Source organism: Otolemur garnettii, unplaced genomic scaffold (genome assembly GCF_000181295.1).
Source record: "Otolemur garnettii isolate 467f Iridium unplaced genomic scaffold, OtoGar3 scaffold00284, whole genome shotgun sequence".
Lineage (NCBI taxonomy): Eukaryota > Metazoa > Chordata > Mammalia > Primates > Galagidae > Otolemur > Otolemur garnettii.
In genome coordinates this window covers 656616-674745 of record NW_003852679.1, presented here as the reverse complement: position 1 = coordinate 674745, position 18130 = coordinate 656616, and the positions used below count along the sequence as shown (strand labels likewise).

General features: G+C 34.3%; 1 protein-coding gene across 1 annotated transcript in view; it reads right to left on the bottom strand.

The window, feature by feature from the left end:
• LOC100955521 (A disintegrin and metallopeptidase domain 3-like) overlaps window positions 1-18130 on the bottom strand; it is a 172367-nt gene that overhangs the window by 68730 nt on the left and 85507 nt on the right. The window contains exons 11-13 of the mRNA XM_003803188.1: window positions 15118-15254; window positions 11972-12158; window positions 1398-1496 (exon numbers count right to left, since the gene is read on the bottom strand). Of these exons, the coding sequence (XP_003803236.1) occupies window positions 1398-1496; window positions 11972-12158; window positions 15118-15254 (423 nt within the window). The remainder of the gene's footprint in view (window positions 1-1397; window positions 1497-11971; window positions 12159-15117; window positions 15255-18130) is intronic.

Below are 18130 nucleotides of genomic sequence, written 5' to 3'. Positions count from 1 at the left end.
CCCAGTGAGGATGTTCTACATCACAAAATGTGAAATTGCGGATGCCGGCATGGATGTGGTGAGAAGGGAATACTTTTATACTGCTGGTGGGATGGCAAATTGATACAACTTTTTTGGAAGGAAGTATGGAGTAGTCTCAAAGAACTCAAACTAGAATTCCCATTTGATCCTGCAATCCCATGACTGGGCATCGACCCAATAGAAAAAATTCCTTGCCCGAAATGTTTATCACAGCTCAGTTTATAATTGCCAAAATGTGGAAACAGCCTAAATGCCCACCAATGCAGGAATGGATTAACAAGCCATAGTATATATGTGCCGTGGAATACTATTCAGCCACTAAAAAGGATGGAGACTTTACATCTCTTGTATTAACCTGGACAGAAGTGGAACACAAGTATCACAAGAATGGAGAAGCAAAAATCCAATGTACTCGATATCAAGTGAATAGACTATCTGATGCATATTCCCATAAGAGAAAATCTCAAATCAATTCAAGGTGGGAGTAGAGGAATGATGGAGTGGGGAGAGGGGGAGGAGAGAGAGGGATGGTGGTTTGTATGGCAAACATCTTGGGGGAGGGATGCCATTATACCAAGGACTTTACCTAACAAATGCAATCAGTGTAACCTCATTCTTCCTACCATAGGTGAACCTCAAAAAAAATAAAAAATGAATTGGAATAGAAATACACAGATGATATTACCTGTAAGAGTAAAAAAGAATAAATAAATCTCTTTCATGTAAAAAAAAATAAGTGTCAAAGTGAAATGTCAGAAATAACAACTGTCAAACTTAGTACTTAAGGAAATTGGACATTTATTACTTAATAACCTAATGAATTTCTTTTTCTGCCATAATCCTTGCTTTCTCAGGGTATTACCCTTTACTGAGCAGTGGGTTATTTATATCCTCTAATAAAAATTCTCTATAAAATATTTAAGGTTATAAAATAAATTTTCACATGCTATTAGGAAATAAATCTTAAATAAAAGCTGACCACAGAGAATATATATGAATGAAATACTTGAAAGATATATTTTTTAAAAAATCAGGAAAACTGAATAAGACAAAAAAATTCTTTAAAAAAATATAATATTTGTGGCTCAGCACCTGTGGCTCAAGAAGCTAAGACACCAGCCACACATACCTGAGCTGGCAAGTTCGAATCTAGGCTGGGCCTGCCAAACAACAGTGATGGCTGCAACCAAAAATTAGTTGGGTGTTGTGGCAGGAGCCTATAGTCCCAGCTACTTGGGAGGCGGAGGCAGGAGAATCACTTGAGCCTAGGAGTTGGAGATTGCTGTGAGCTGTGATGCCACAGCATTCCACCCAGGTGACAGCTTGAGGCTCTGTCTCAAAAAATAAAAAAAAAATGTAATATTTTGAAAACTCACCTTGCAAGTTTTTTCATTACAGCATTTCCCAGTACCACATTCTGAACCTTTAGTCAAGGTGCAATTGTCAGGATGGCAGCATTTTTTATGAGTGCATGCCTAAAAGCAAATATAAATGATATTAAACACTTGCAATAAGATTTTAATCAAATTATTTTATTTTATTTCAAACATAGTAAATATGTTTCTATCTTAATTATAATCATAGCATAACTTTTATTAGTATATTTATTTTTAGAGTATTTTATTTAAACTTAATATACATATTTAGCTATAGGAAAAAAAGGAAATGGTAAAATTTCATACTTAGGAAATTCATCTGTTAAACAGCATAAAGAAACTGTTAAGCAGTTTCTTTCGATCTTATTTTTGTTTATAAAAATATGTACTGCAATTTTTTGTTTATTATATCATAAATGTATTCCATATTATCATGCCTTAAGATTTCATTTGGGGACTAAATGAAAAGAAATGATTATTAGAAAAACACAAGTTGATAAATACCACTAAATTTATTATTGTAAATGATGTTTCAACGAAAAAATGTCAATCAAGGCGGTTGAAAAGAGGAACTCAATGCCAGTCCACTCCATGACAGACAAAAACAACAAACAGATAACTAGATAACTCTGTTAGAATGGCAGCACAGTGAGGGATGCAAACATCTAGCTAGGGCAGGAGGTAAGCAAGAGAGATTCCACATCATATAGCAAAGGTAAGCAGGAGAGCAAGAGATTCCCAGAAGTCCCTGTAACTACCCCCCCAAGATGGGATTTATAGGCACTGGAGAGCCCTATGCTTCTCACAGGCTCTCATAGGGAGACATCTGGAGTCCACATGGCTGCTTTACTCTACAGAGGAAACTCATCCTTGGTCCCTCACACTCCCTGAGACACAGTTGGTATGACATGGCACCATTGTGAGAACAGAGTCCCTACCAGAATGCACCATGTTCTGGGACCCAGTAGTCCCTGCATCTCTACTCTCCCTTGGCCCTGCCTGTCATCCCAGTGGTACTCTCCACTTCATCCCACTGGTACTCATAATCCGGGCCCGCAAACTTATGCAGTACTCTATCAGGAAAAATCAGGAAAAAAGTAGTCTAACACAACCCATTAAAATAGGGGAGCCAATTTGTATCCTCTCCAGGACCTGAGGGTCAGCTACATGGCACCTAGCATACTGGCAATGTCACCCCTTTGACCAGTGGAACTGCCTTGAACCACATATGGCCCCCAAACTGAGCAAAGTCACTGCACCCAAGTGTCTGCCCCCAAAAAGGTCCTGAGTACTCTCTTCATTTGGGTTTTGTCCCCCAAATACCCACATCAATGTATTAAAAAATACAAACATTCTGGACCACTGAGTCACTCAGATATGGCTTGATTGATTGCAGCCAAAGAAATCAATCAGAGCTTATATTATGTTGTCCAGCCAGAACCAAAGATAAATCACTCCACCCAACTGATAATAAAGGACACATAAAATTGGAAGAGGTGATTTCTACATCAGATATGCAGATAATGAACACAGAAAGAAAGAAACATGAAAAAGCAAGGCAATACTTCAAAAGAAGACACAATAATTCCCTAGGGAGAATGCCCCTCCCAAATCCATACAACATCTAAACAAGAATTCCAAAGTACTGGATCAGTGCCTGTAGCTAAGTGGTTAGGGTGCCAGCCACATGCACTGGGGCTGGAGAGTTCGAACCCAGCTTAGATCTGCTAAAAACAACAATGACAACTACAACCAACAAATAGCTGGGCATTGTGGCTGGTGCCTGTAGTCCCAGCTACTTCAAAGGCTGCGGCAAGAGAATCACTTAAGTCCAAGACTTTGAGGCTGCTATGAGCTATGATGCCACAATATTCTACTGAAGGTGACATAGTGAGACCCTAACTCAAAAAAAAAAAAAAATCCAAAGTATTGATATAAAGGCTACTCGGCAGGGTCTAAAAGAAGAAAAGAATACAGATAGATAGTTCACAAAATCAGCAAAATAATTCAATACAAGAAATTAGTTTTTCTGTATATGAATCTGTTTCTCTAAAAGCAACTTGCAGATAAGCTGGTAAACATTTCAAAATTACAAGTCAAACTAGGTCCTGCAGTAGCAGTAAAATTCCAAACCCAGAGATCCATCCAGCCTGTCTACTGCATTCCTAATGTAGGAATGACAGCAGAACAGACACTTGTAAGAGACACAACTTGTGTTTCCTCCATATCTATATGCTAATTTACAGTGAGAAATGTTGTAAACTTATTTTCATAATACTACTAATGCATTACTTTTCATTATGTTCCTAAAGGCATTTGAAGTCACTATGTCACTTTAGATCCTCTTAAGTACTGACTAAAATGAATTGATTTTTTTTTTAAAAAGAAAGAAATTAGTATTGGAAAGTGAGGTGTTACTGATAATACATAAAAATGTAGAACCTGCTTTGAAACTGAGTAATGTATAGTGGCTGGAAAATGGGGAAAAGGGAGATAGAAGCCTAGATACTGGTGAGAACTTAGAACAGAAAAATACTAGAGAAAGTGTGGGATTCCTTAGAGATTAGTTAAGTAGTCTTGACCAGAATGCTGGTAGAAATATGACAGTAAAGGCTATTCTCATAAGGTTTTAAATATAAGTGAGAAAAAAGGTGTTGGAAACTAGGGTAAAGGGCATCTTTGTTATAAACCATTCAAAAACTTGGCTGAATTCAGTGACCATGACTGAGGACTTTGTGGAAGGGCAGACTTGAGAGTGCATCTGGCTAAAGAAATTCCTAAGCAACAAAATGCTCGATTACTGTGTGTTTACTAATAACTGCTTATGGTGAATTGCTAGAGAAAAGGAAAACAAAGTGGATAATATTTGGAAAATTCATAGCCTAGCCATGTAGTAGAGAATGAAGGAGCATTTTCAGGAGAGAATGCCAAGGATATAACCCAGAAACTTTCATTTCCTAAAGACAATCAAAGAAAGATTTCTAAAGAAATTTTAGAGATCTTAGAGAATTTGTCTCCCTTTATGGGCCTAGAGAATGGTTTCATAGGAAATAACTGGAGTGCTTCTTCATGAGCTCACTGACCAAGGCTGCCTCAGACTCTGCTCCCAGCATTCCAGCACAGTGCTCTCTGGCCTCCAATGTGGCTCCCGCCAGAAGGTTCAAGTCATAAACTTTGATAGCCTCCATTATTATTTCAAAGGATGTCATCAAAAGGCTGGAGGCCTAGGTATAGACTTGTTGAGGGGGGAGAAGCCCCCTAGAGAGGCCCCACTAGAACAATGCTTATTGGAGCTGTGAGACTGGGTTCATCACCAACCTGCTGGAATTTTAAAGCTACCAACATGCAATGCCAGCTTGGGAGATCTGGGTGAATTAATAAGCCCAGCCAAGCCATGGTTTGAGGCTGCCCAAGGCCTTGGACTCACCCTTGCACCTGTGTGCAGAGGATTCTGAACATTCAGTCAAAGGAGACTATTCCAGAGTCTGAATACTCAATGTCAGTTCTCTCAGTTTTCAGAATTGGGTGGGGCCTGTCATCCACCTCTTCTTGTCTATTTCTCCCATTTAAAATGGAGGCATGTACCTATGCTTGTAAGCAGATAGCTTGTTTTGATTTTACACGCATATAGCTGGGACTTTTGGACCTTGCATCAGTAAAGGGGAGATATTCTGAGATGGCACAAGGCATATAAGAATTAAACTGCCAAACTACATAGGGAATGACCTGGTTTTTGGTTTACTTTGACCTGAAGAAGAAGGCAAAAGGTTAAAGAGGTTGTGACAAACATTTTATGCTGATAACATGGCCATAGAACAAAAGCAACTATAGCAGAGGAAGAAAGATCACCTTGACCTAAATGGTCAAGAATACAAGGTGATATCATTCATTCATGGGTCAATGTGCACTTAGGCTGCTTCCATGACTTGGCAATTATGAATTGAGCTGCAATAAACATCCTTGTGCAAAATGTCTTTGTTATAAAATGATTTTTGGTCATCTGGATATGTACCTAGTAGAGGAATTGCAGGATTGAATGGCAGGTCTACTTTTAGTTCTTTAAGTGTTCTCCAAACTTCTTTCCAGAAGGAACATATAAGCTAGCATTCCCACCAGCAGTGCAGAAGTGTTCCCTTCTCTCCACATCCACACCAACATCTGTAGTTTTGGGATTTTGTGTTGTGGACTAATAATATTACTGGAGTTAGATGACATCTCAAAGTGGTTTTGATTTGCATTTCTCTGATGATTAAAGATGATAAGCAGTTTTTTTCATGTGTTTGTAGGCCATGTGCCTATTTTCTTCAGAGAAGCTTCTGTTCAAGTCTCTTGCTCACATAGAAGTGGGGTTATTTGTTCTTTTCTTATTAATTAGCTTGAGTTCTCTGTGGATTCTAGTTATCAAACTTTTGTCAGAAACATAATCAGAAAATGTCTTCTCCCATTCTAAGGTCTCTCTGCTTGCTTTACTTACTGTGTTCTTGACTATGCAGGAGCTTTTTAGTTTGATCAGAACCCAGTACCATAATTTTGGTGTTGCTTCAATTGCCAGGGGGTTTCTCCTCATAAAATATTCTCCCAAGCCAATTTCTTCAAGTTTTTTCCCTACATTCTCTTATAGTACCTTTATAGTTTCATGTCTTATGCTTAAATCTTTTATCCAGTGAAAATAAATTTGTAAATGGTTAAAGGTGAGGGTCCAGTTTCAGTCTTCTACAAGTCAAGAGCCAATTCACACAGCACCATTTATTAAATAAGGAATCTTTCCCCCAATTTATGTTTTTGATAGGCTTATCATAGATCAAATGATAAGTGGCTGGATTCATCTCTTGGTTCTCTACTCTGTCCCATATATCTACCTCTCTGTTTTTGTGCCAGTACCATGCTCTTTGTTTTTTCTTGTGCCAGTACCATGCTGTTTCGATCACTATAGATTAATAGCATAGCCTGAAGTCTGGTGGCATGTTTCCTCATGCTTTGTGGTATATGTATACCATGGGAGATTATGCAGGCATAAAAAATATGGAGACTTTACCTCTTTTGTATTTACATGGATGGAGCTGGATCATATTCTTCTTAGTAAAGTATCTCAAGAATGAAAGAAAAAGTATCCAAGGTACTCAGTACTATTTTAAACCAATGTATAATCACCCACACTTTCATATGAATGATAAAACACAATTATAGCTCAGAAAGTAGGAGAGAAGAGCAGGGTGAAGGGAGTGGAGGGAGGTGGCTGGGTGGAGGGAGGGTAATCGTTGGGACCTCAGCCTATTGCAAGGGTACATGCCTTAACAACAATTAAATAAGTGAGGCGAAGGTTATATTAACCAGTTTGATATAAGCATTCCAAATTGTATGTCAAATTAGCACATTATACCCCATAATGAATTAATGTACACAGTTATGATCTTATAAAAATAAAAAGTGTAAAAGGTGAGAAAATTAAACTCTGGGCTTCACTTGCAGGATGCTTTGGCTGGCCCTGTCAACTGTGAATGCTTTGGTGATCATCTGACCCAATACTATCACTATGCACTAAATACCCAGTCTATCAGAAAACATTAAACTGAGGCTGCTATAACTAGAGGTAAACAGCCTCTGTCCAAGATGAAGTACTGAACACTGATGTAATTTCCTTTAGCTACATCTTATTAACTCTGGAGTTCTCCATTACTGCCCAAGGAAAAATGAAATTTTCTTGTGTATTTTTATCAAGCCCATACCCACTTCTCTGAATTATAGGGCTTGCTGGGCCTGTCACCTCACTGACCTTTCTGACAAAACTATTAAGTGTGAATTTCAACACTTCAGAGTATAGAGTCCTTCCTACAGGTCTCTTCTGGTACTTAAATTCTCCTATATTAATAAGCCCTACTTTCAGTTTTATAAGAATTAGATCTTGGGCCAGGTGTGGTGGCTCTCACCTATAATCCTAGCACTATAGGAAACTGAGGCAGGTGAATCCTCTGAGCTTATGAGTTCAAGACCAGCCTAAGCAAGAACAAGACCCCATCTCTAAAAAAATAGCTGGGTAAAAAAACAGCTGGGTGTTGTGGCCCAGTGCCTATAATCCCAACTACTTGGGGGACTGAGACAAGAGGATCCTTACAGCCCAAAAGACTGTGGTTTCAGTGAGCTGTGATGCCATGACACTCTACCAAGGGTGACAAAGTAACACTCTGTCTCAAAAAAAAGAATTAGATTTTGACCTCATGTCAGCAAAATGTTGCTGCTGAATTAGCTACAAATATCTTGGCAGAAGTAAGTTTACCCAAAGTAGGCCAGTGTATTGAATCTAGGCTTCTATGATAGCCAAATTAGTGTTCTCTTCAGAAAATCTGCAGCCTGCTTGGCAGGAAATGTTAAATCCACTCAAGGAGTTTGTTAACTTCAGGAGACCAAGAATCAGCTCAGTCATTTTTATCATTTTCTATTTCTGCTGTAACAAATTACCATAAAGATGGTGGCTTAAAACCACTTAAATTTATTTTGGACCTATAGCCACTAGTCTATAACTATAAAATAATACTTTTAAGTGGCTTTAAGCCACTGACTTTTATAGTTGGAAGAGCTTGGGAAACAGATTCTCTCTAGATCAGCGGTTCTTAAACTGTGGGTCGCGACCCCTTTGGGGTTTCAATGACCCTTTCCCCTTTCACAGCGTTCACCTAAGGCCATCAAAAAACACATATTTCTGATGGTCTTAGGAACTAAGACACTGCTCCTCATGTGTGGAGGTCACCACAAAGTGAGGAACTGTATTAAAGGGTTGCAGCATTAGGACGATTGAGAACCACTGCTTCTAGATCCTCCAGAAGGAATGCAAAACTTCCAATATATGATTTTAGTGCTTTTCCAGCTTCAAGAGGCCACTTGCACTCTTTGCTTCATGGACTCTTCTTCCATCTTCAAATCTGATAGTAAAGAATCTTTAAATATTACTGTCACATCTCCTCTAATTCTGACCGTTTTGCATCCCACTGATAAGAATCCTTGTGATTACTTTGGGCTAACCCAGATAATAAGGAATAATCACCTTTTCTCAAAGTATTTACTTGATCACACATTTAAAGCTCCTTTTGCCACATCAGACAACATATTAAGAAGTTATGGGACTAGCACAGTTACACACACCTACAGTCCTGGGGAGTAGGAAGGCTAAAGCAAGAGAATCATATGTGCCAGGCCAGAATGTCATCCTGGACAGAAAAAGAAGGAAAGGAAGGGAAGAAAAGAGGGAGAGAGAGAGAGATAGAACAATTTCAAAACCTCCAATGTTCTTATTTCCTTTCATTTAATATTAGAAAGGATGTATTAATCCTAAATTAGTAAGAAAGACATGGAAATGAATCTTAGACTAAAGCACAGTCCTGGTATTATTAATAACAATAATACAAGTTATAGAGATTGGGACATGGGTAACTCTTCCATGTGGCAAATTTTTCTATCCACCACATTTCAATTTCTGGTCCCCAAAGATTCATGCCCATCTCATATGCAAAATACATGTGTCTCATCACAACATTCAAAAAATCAAAACTTATCACAGCATTAACTCAAGTTGTTTATCTTTGGACTCATCTCATCTAGAGAAGCAGTTGGGCCTACAACTACTCTATTTTCCTCCTATATCTTCTTTTTGACTGACTCTTAGGCCTGGTGTTTGTGTGTTTGCCTCCATGAGTAGGACCCTATGTATGTGTGAGCTAATTCCTATAATTTCTCTCTCTATTAATATATGATAAATTTTGTGTATGCATATATGTATTATATTAATATAATATTATATAAACACATACAGATATTACAAAGAAAGCAAAATTACCCAAATAATTTTATATAATTTACATGCTAATGTAATGCTAACTGCATATGCTAAGTCAAATTAATTTCACCTCTTTCTTTTTACCGATATAAAATGTGGCTAGTACAAAATGTAAAATACCTTTGTATGTCATAGTATATTACTATTGGATAGCATTGATCTGATGAAATACTAATAGAATTAATAAAGAAAATGAATAAGATTGAGGAATACAAAACAAAAATACATATCTGGAGTATTTTTATATTCTACCAAAAAGGAGAAAAAAAATTAAGTGGTATGATTTATAGCATCACCAAAATAGCAAATAAATAGCAATAAAAATTTAAAAATATATTAGTGAAAAATATTTACACTGAATACTAGACAATATTGAGAAAAAATTAGACATAAATAATTGTAGGTGCATACATCTATTTTATCTAACCTCACATTTATCTAAAAGATTCAATGCCATGTCTTTTAGGCAATCAGTCTTCTTCTGTGGTAGAAACTGAAAAGACAAATCTGAAATTTGCAATAAAATGCAAAGGGCCAAAAATATCCAAAAAAATTAGAACTAGCAAAACAGTACAGAGTAATATTAGAATACCATATACCATAAATTGATGGAAAGATGTAGTAATTATGATAGTGTAAAATTGGTATAAGAGGAGAAAAAACAGAAACATACAAATGTTTATCCACTTGATAACCAAAATTATGATTCAATGTAATAAGGGAAAAACAGGATATAAATAATTCTGAATATTTAATTTGTTATTAATACATATATATGCAAAATAAACTACGCATTTATTATATACCTAAATGGAAATGAGAGAAAATATACCAAATATTTTTAGAGAAAAACATGTGCGAACATTTTTGTGACATAGAACAAATATAGAGTTATATGTGCTAGTTGCTGCACAGTAAATATTTAAAACACTGAGTCATTTATTATTTTCTGTTTTCTTTGGGTTAGGAATAAAGGTCTGGATTACAAGAGGTATGGTCCTAATGGTTATGGTCTCCCGCAGAGTATTTTCAAGGACAAATCTGTTCTGGTTCTGAGGGTTGGTCAATTTATGGATGATACTTTGCTCCAATAAACTACTATATTTAATTTTTCTAAAGTTTCTCTTTCAACAAATGAATATCTTTAAAAAAGGACAAAATGGAAATTTTAAGGACAGAAGATACTGCATTATGAAAAATTCACTAGTTCTTTTAACAAAAGAAATTACTAGTGGTTTTGAATTATAAGAATCAAATATATCCATACTAAAGCACAAAGAGAAGACTAAAATAAATGAAAAGAACGTTTAATTAAAAGAAAAGCTTTTACCAGTTATATAAAGACATAAAGCTGAAATAATGAAGAGTTTCTTATGAAATCATTTTTAAATAAAAATATTCTTTATATCAGAAGTTGTATTGAAGAAAGTGGAGGATATGGATGACCTTAAACATATTAATGATCAGTATAAGAAATATATAAATAAATGCAAAGAAAAAGAGAATGCCTAATGGATGAGAGGACAAATCAAGTAAACAAACATTTCACAGCAAAGAAAATTGAAATGGCTAGTAAAAATATGAAGATGTAATTCATTTTACTAGTAATTGAGGAAAGTCCATGGGAAAGCACAATGAAGGATGATTTTATACATATAAAATTGGAAAAATTTACAAAGTCTGGCAATATCATGCACTAAATAGAATATAAAATACATAAAGCCATCAGAAGTGCAAATTAGCACAATTAATTTTTTGAAATTACTTGTGGTATTATCACTCAGGTATTATTCACCTACTTGATAACTCCGAAATTCCTTATCAAGTTATATAGCCAGGAGACTCTTGTGTGCATCAGGATTTAAGTAAAAACTACCAAACTCTTTGGAATGGTAGGAAAAATGTTATGAACACTCCAAGTGGCTGGAAATAGGAAAGATCAGTAATTGTATATATAATGGATTAAAACATTAAAAAAAAAACAACTAAATGAACTGAATTTACACAAAATATTTCAGTAATATAGGGGATGAAAACTTGGTCTGTGGAAATTGTGCTGAATGTTTAAAATGCTCTAAAATGAAAGTTAATAAAAACTGTGATAAAATTATGAAAAGCTATTATTTATTTAAAAAATGGATAGTATTTACTTCTAGAAATAGAGGAAAGTGTGAGGAATTAGAAAAAGTTGGTTCATACATTTATCATTCTTGGGTCATGTATATTACCATGAATGACAATGAACCAAGGATTATAATTTATCTAATCTTTAAGATTTAGAACAAGTGAAAACAAGTGACATAGTGACATCACCACAAATGCAAGGGCTGAAGTTAAGAGGAAAGGAAATAAATGACAACACACATTAAATAACTTAATGAACTTATGCAGCTACATTCATTTTAGAGGAATTCAAGAGATGAGGGGGATAACTGCACATAGTTTGTGTATTATTGATGCAACTGATGTGTGTGATACTAAATAGTAATATGGCTATTAATAGACAGTAAAAGTCTCTTTAATGTTGATACACTTATTCAGTAGTTGCACTCTTAAAATGTTTTAAATTCAGGCTGAGTTGGTTATCCCAGTTCCATATTTTTCTATCTTATATACTTCATAAAATAGTGCAGCACTTAAAGAAAAGCCCTCTCTTTTTTTTATCGTATCTATAGATTCCACAAGAATCAAACACATACAAAACAAAACCCAAGTGTTTGAATAATCTGTAAAGTTTGTCACTAACCTCTTTAGAGCCACAATCACATTCTTCTCCTTCTTCCAAAACTGTATTGCCACAAGCTCCAAGTTGTTTGGGGGAAATCACTCTTGAAATTGTTTTATTCAGAAGACATTCAAATTTGGGATGAAAAATTATCTGTTTAAATTCATCTATGCTGCAACTGCTAAAATACTTTACACCATGTGATAGTCTAAAATTAAATTATTAATTATTCCTCAGATAAATAAAAGTATCACATTAACACTCTTTAATAAAATACTATGAATTCTGATCTACAGCATTTACAGAAGAGCCAAAAGAGTAGAGCGTAGTTATATTTTTAATATAGGTTGCAAACAAAAGTAATATGTCTATTTCTATCATAATTTGATATAATAAACATCTAGAAAATAGAGGAAGTGACAAAATACTGAACAAAGTTTAGCATACAACACATCTCATTTAAGTATAGTATTATTGTCAATGTTATCCTTATAAGAAGCTCCAATAATCATTAAGAGAATGGAACATAGTATGAAATTTATGTTTAAATTTTCAAGAAATAAAGATGTGTTAATAAAAAATCATGATTTTTCTTTGTTAAAAAATGTATCAAGTAAATCATCTCAATATCAAGGCATTTAAAGTGCATAAGCTCTAGATTCCTTTTTAAAACTTTTTGTAATTCTTTATCTTTAAATGTACTGTTTATGAGTTTTTGTATAATTTGAAATGATCTCAACCTTTAAGCAATGATATAAATATAGTCCAAAGTAAATTTTGTTTCCTGAAATAGTTAAGAGTAAGATGGAAACACAATATCATAACTCTAAATACTGTAATGTGTAATTTTTCCATATAAATAATTTATTGTGTATAATTACTCCTATCTTCCTCAAAATCAGGAAAAAATGATGTAATACATTACTAATATATAATATGTTGGCTATATATATTATCTATATATAGGTAATATATAATCTATAGGCTCTGTTGAATTTTCTGTGTATAAATAATTTCTTGTGTATAATTACTCCTATCTTCCTCAAAATCTGGAAAAAATAATGTAATACATTACTAATATATGATCTGTTGGTTATATATATTATCTATATGTAGATAATATATAATCTATAGGCTATATTGAATTTTCCCCAAGCATCACAATATTGTCATTTTATAGCAAAAAGATTCAGGTCAGAATAAAGCATTACATTTAGTTTTCAGGTTTTCTTAATTTAGTTGCCCAAATATTATTTAGCTTTCATGACCATGAAAAACTATACAATTACAGGTCAATAATTTTGTAGAATGCCCTTTAGTTCTGGTTTGTGAAATATTTCCTTATGGTTAGACTTGGGTTATGCATTTTTTAGCTGCATTATCACAACAGTGTAGCTACATTGTTTCACATTATTTGTTTTCATACCCAAATTGCCCCAAATTTGGCAAGTGAAAGCCCCTTCAAACTATCCCTTCCACAAATTCTTGTCCATACTTTCTGAACTCCTCTTACTTTCTGAAACAAAATGTTCCTTGTTGATTTGTATTTCTTCTGCCTTAGGCTGTTCCTTTCATTAAAGAAGAGTATTTAAAAATCATGATCTGGGTAGTAAACGTGCTCATTGTTTGCAGATTTTTTAGGGCAGAGACCAAGGCCATACGATCATATTAAAATGTGTTCACAGGGCTGTTGCTGTCATCTGAACTTTTCAAAATGCTCACTAATTTTGTCACCTGTAATTCCATAACCATATTCATATTTCAGACCCAATGAGGGAAACATTTTGGAGTGTGGTTTAGTCAGTGGATTTTAAGTTCCCAGGTCTGTAAGATTTTTAGGAGTTTCATTGTTTTCCATTTCTATTTCTTCCCACACAGCCTCATATTTCATACAGATTTTAGCTTGTCAGATCTTTATTTGGGGGTTATTGGCCATATCTGCTTGGACTGGGACAGATACATGGCTTCTTTTTTATTGTTTATTTGTTTTAGTTTTTCCCTCTGTCTTGTGAGAGAATATAGGGAAAATACTGTGCTGGTGACATTTAGCACTTGGCTCCCATCTTCTCCCTTATTCTTAAAACACATTCCTCCTTAGGAAAGACTCCATCCTATCCTGGTTGTTATCCGAAAATGTCTTCCTTGCTTCTCCCATTCCATGTTACTCTTTTTCCTTCAGTTACTCAGCCTATAAATATGAGAAGTACTCAAAACTTTATTTTAAACCACCTCTTTTCATCCACTATAACTTCTTTCCTAATTATCAGTTCAACACTTACTTACCATCCATATGCTGATGGCTTGTACATTTTAGATCCCTAGTCCTCTAAGATATACTGAGTTACATAACTAACTGCCTGCTTAACTCCAACTCATGACTCAGAATAGCTCAGATTTAACATTTACAATCTGTCCTCAAGATTTCTCCCTATTTATCTACTTTCTTAAAATATTGGCCTTTCCCAGTATTTGTTACTAAATTGTGATTACCAAAACTCATGAATAATTCTTGACAACCTCCTTCCTTTCAATCCTAAAAACCTCTGTAGATTAGTATGAAACATCATCTCTCAAATATTAGTATATTGTAGATCCCTTTGATTCATTTTACAAGATAAATTTTTATTATCCATATTTCAAAAATTGCTTAAAATGTGCTTTATAGCATTTATTACATATTCAAAACCTGCACATCATAAATGCATAGTAATTATCCTTCTTAAATTTTCTATATTACCTTCTTTCCCTTATTCATAGTTCTATTATATTTTATTTTTCTTTTGTCTCAAATATTCTTCATTTTAGTCCCAACTATTTCGTACCCCTTCCCTACTCCCAAGTCTTATTCCAGGTTTGTTGAGCTTTTCAAATTTCTTGCTATGCAGTATCATTTCATTTGCTGACACCGAGTTTTTCAACAAATCCAAACTTCTGTGAAACTCATAACTTACCATTAGTCTTCACTTTCGCTAAAGCTAATAACATTGAATAAAGAACAATACAGCTTATTCTCTACAACACTCCACATTCATACTCTTTAATGGTTTTAAAATAAGCATATTTTTATCTCATAAAACATTTTTACTAATTATGATGCAAGAAATTATACATCAAGGAATACTAAAAATATTTATTAAGAGACAATTTGATAAAAAATGACATCTTACATTGCTTCAGGATTCATTATGCATGCAGTTCCTTGACAGTAACAACCGTGGTTGTTATCAAATGTTAATCCCAGATTAGTTCCAAGCAACTGTGCCATAACAACTGAAAAAGCCTCTAAAGTTATCATCTTTGAATGCTAAATAAAAAAACACACAAATACAAGATAGAATTGTTACCTAAGTTATTTCTTCACCCCGATGAACTTGTCAAGCTCTTTTGAACTACCTAAATGCAAATGCAAATTTTAAAAGTGGCCTGGCCCAAAGCTAGTTATTTTCTTAAGAGTAAGGAAAATTTATTTAAGAGAGATGAATAGAACCATCTCTAAAGAAGACAGATGAATGGCTAACTAACTTATGAAAAAATGCTCAGCATCCCTAACATTAGAGAAATGCAAATCAAAACCACCCTGAGATATCATCTAACCCCAGTGAGAATGGCTCACATCACAAAGTCTCAAAACTGCAGATGCTGGCATGGATGTGGAGAGAAGGGAACACTTCTACACTGCTGGTGGGACTGAAAACTAATACAACCTTTTTGGGAGGAAGTATGGAGAATCTCAGGGAACTTGGGCTTGACCTCCCTTTTGATCCTGCAATCCCATTACTGGGCATCTGTCCAGAAGAAAAAAAATACATTACCATAGGGACATTTGCACTAAATGGTTTATTACAGCTCAATTTACAATTGCCAAAATGTGGAAATGGCCTAATGGCCTAAATGCCCACCAACCTAGGAATTGATTAACAAGCTGTGGTATATGTATACCATGGAATACTATTCAGCCACTAAAAAGGTGGAGACTTTGCATCTTTTGTATTAACCTGGATGTAAGTGGAACACATTAATCTTAGTAAAGAATAACAAGAATGAAGAAACAAGACTCCTATGTACTCAATTCTAATATGAGGACAATTAATGACCTATTACACAGTGGGTGTTGGGGGATGGGAAGAGCAGAGACAGGAAAGGAGAGGGGGACATGGGCTGTGGTGCACCTTTGGGGGTGGGACAAAATTATAAGAGGGTCCTTATCTAACAAATGCAAGCAATGTAACCTGGTTCTGTTTACCCTCAATGAATCCCCAATAATAAAATAAAAATAAAAATAAAAATAGGTGAATTTTGTTATTTGCTTTAAGCAATATTATTTTGATCTAAATGGCACTGACATAAAATAAAACAAGATTAACTGAATAATGTGTTTTACATAACTCAAAAAACATTTTGAGAATTAGAAGCATTATATCAGTAACTACATCATTTCTCAAGAGAACACTGGGGTAAAATGTACATTTTCTGAACAATTAGAATGGCAATCAGTTTTGAACTCAAAAGCAAGTTGAGAAAAGTCAAATGAATTTTTTTCAAAAATCAGAAAGCTAGTATAATAACCATGAGTAGCATTTCTATAAGCCCCCAGAAACCAATGTTAATTTTAGTAACTTTATAGTTTTTCCTATTTCTGAATATTATATAGTTAAAATAGTAAGAATGCAGTATGTAGTCTTTTTCATATTGGCTTCTTTTACCCATCCCTATGCATTTTAGTTTTCTTCATGTTTTATTTTAGGTCAATGGTTCATTATTTAAATCACTGGATTGTATTCCATTGCATGGATGTACTAAAGCTTGCTTATCCACTTACCTATTAAAGGGCATTTTAGTTACTTTCAATCTGTCCCAATTATAAAAACCTGTTAGAAACATTTATGTGTACATTTTTGTGTGGATATAAATTTTCATTTCACTTGGGTAAATACTGAGACAGATGACTGCTGTATCAAAGGGTAAGCATAAATTGACTATCATAAGAATTTGCCAAACCCTTATCCAAAGTGGCTGTACTATTTTGCAAACCCATCAGTGATGAGTAAGTGTTTCTGTTGTTCCATACTCTCACAGTATTTGGTATTATCAGGTGTTTTGGACTCCAGTACTATGCTAAATAGGAATAGTGAGCTACATTCTTTTGTTCATGATCTTCGCAATAAGGCATTCTTTTCTCAATATAAGCCTGGTGTTAACTGTTGATGTTTTATAAATGCTCTTTCCCAAGTTGAACTAGTTTCCTATATTCTAAATATTCCAAGAGGTTTTATAATAAATATGCTTCTATTTGTAGAATTGTATAACTTTTTTCTTTAGCCTGTTAATCGATAGGTTACATTATTTTATTTCTATACTATTAACCAACTTCATACACCTGGAATAAATTCCATGCTTAACTATCAACAAAGAGATAGAAACTGAAACAATCAAACAAACAAACAAAATACTGTAGTTGAAAACCAGTAAATGGGACTGAAAAATCACTACAAGAATACAAAAGCATATGTGATCAGGCATCAGATGAAATTAGTGAACCTGAAGGCAGACCACTTGAAAAAATAATGAAGTAAACAAAGAGAGCATAATGAGTCACTATCATAAAGAACTATATATGCATAATGGGAGTCCTAGAAGGTAAAGAGAGAGAGCAAAGGAAATAGAACGTGAGAAAATAATAGTGAAAAAGTTAGGAGATGAGAAGAAGGAAATGGATACACAGTATTAAGAAACTCAATACACTTTAATGTGAATAAAACCAAAGAAATCCTCATGGACACATATGATCAAATTGCAATAAGTCAATGAGGGAATTTTAAAAGGATCAAGGAACAAAAACTTGTCACAGATAAGGGAGATCTCGTGATATTATCAATGGATTTTTTCATAAAAATGTCTTACAGGAAGAAAGGAGCAGAATTTATTTCTTTCAATGTATTGAAAGCATCAAAAATTTTGTAACTTGAAAAAGAAATCTTTCATTTAAAAATAATAAAGAAATTCTTACTGATGTTAGATGATATCTCAAAGTAGTTTTGATTTGCATATCTCTGATGATTAAGAATGGTGAGCATTTTTTCATATTTTTCAGATCAATAAAACCTTTGAGTGTTCATGACCAGTAGCCTTTATAAACATAAAATTTATTTTTATTTATTTATTTTTTATTATTTTTTTTTT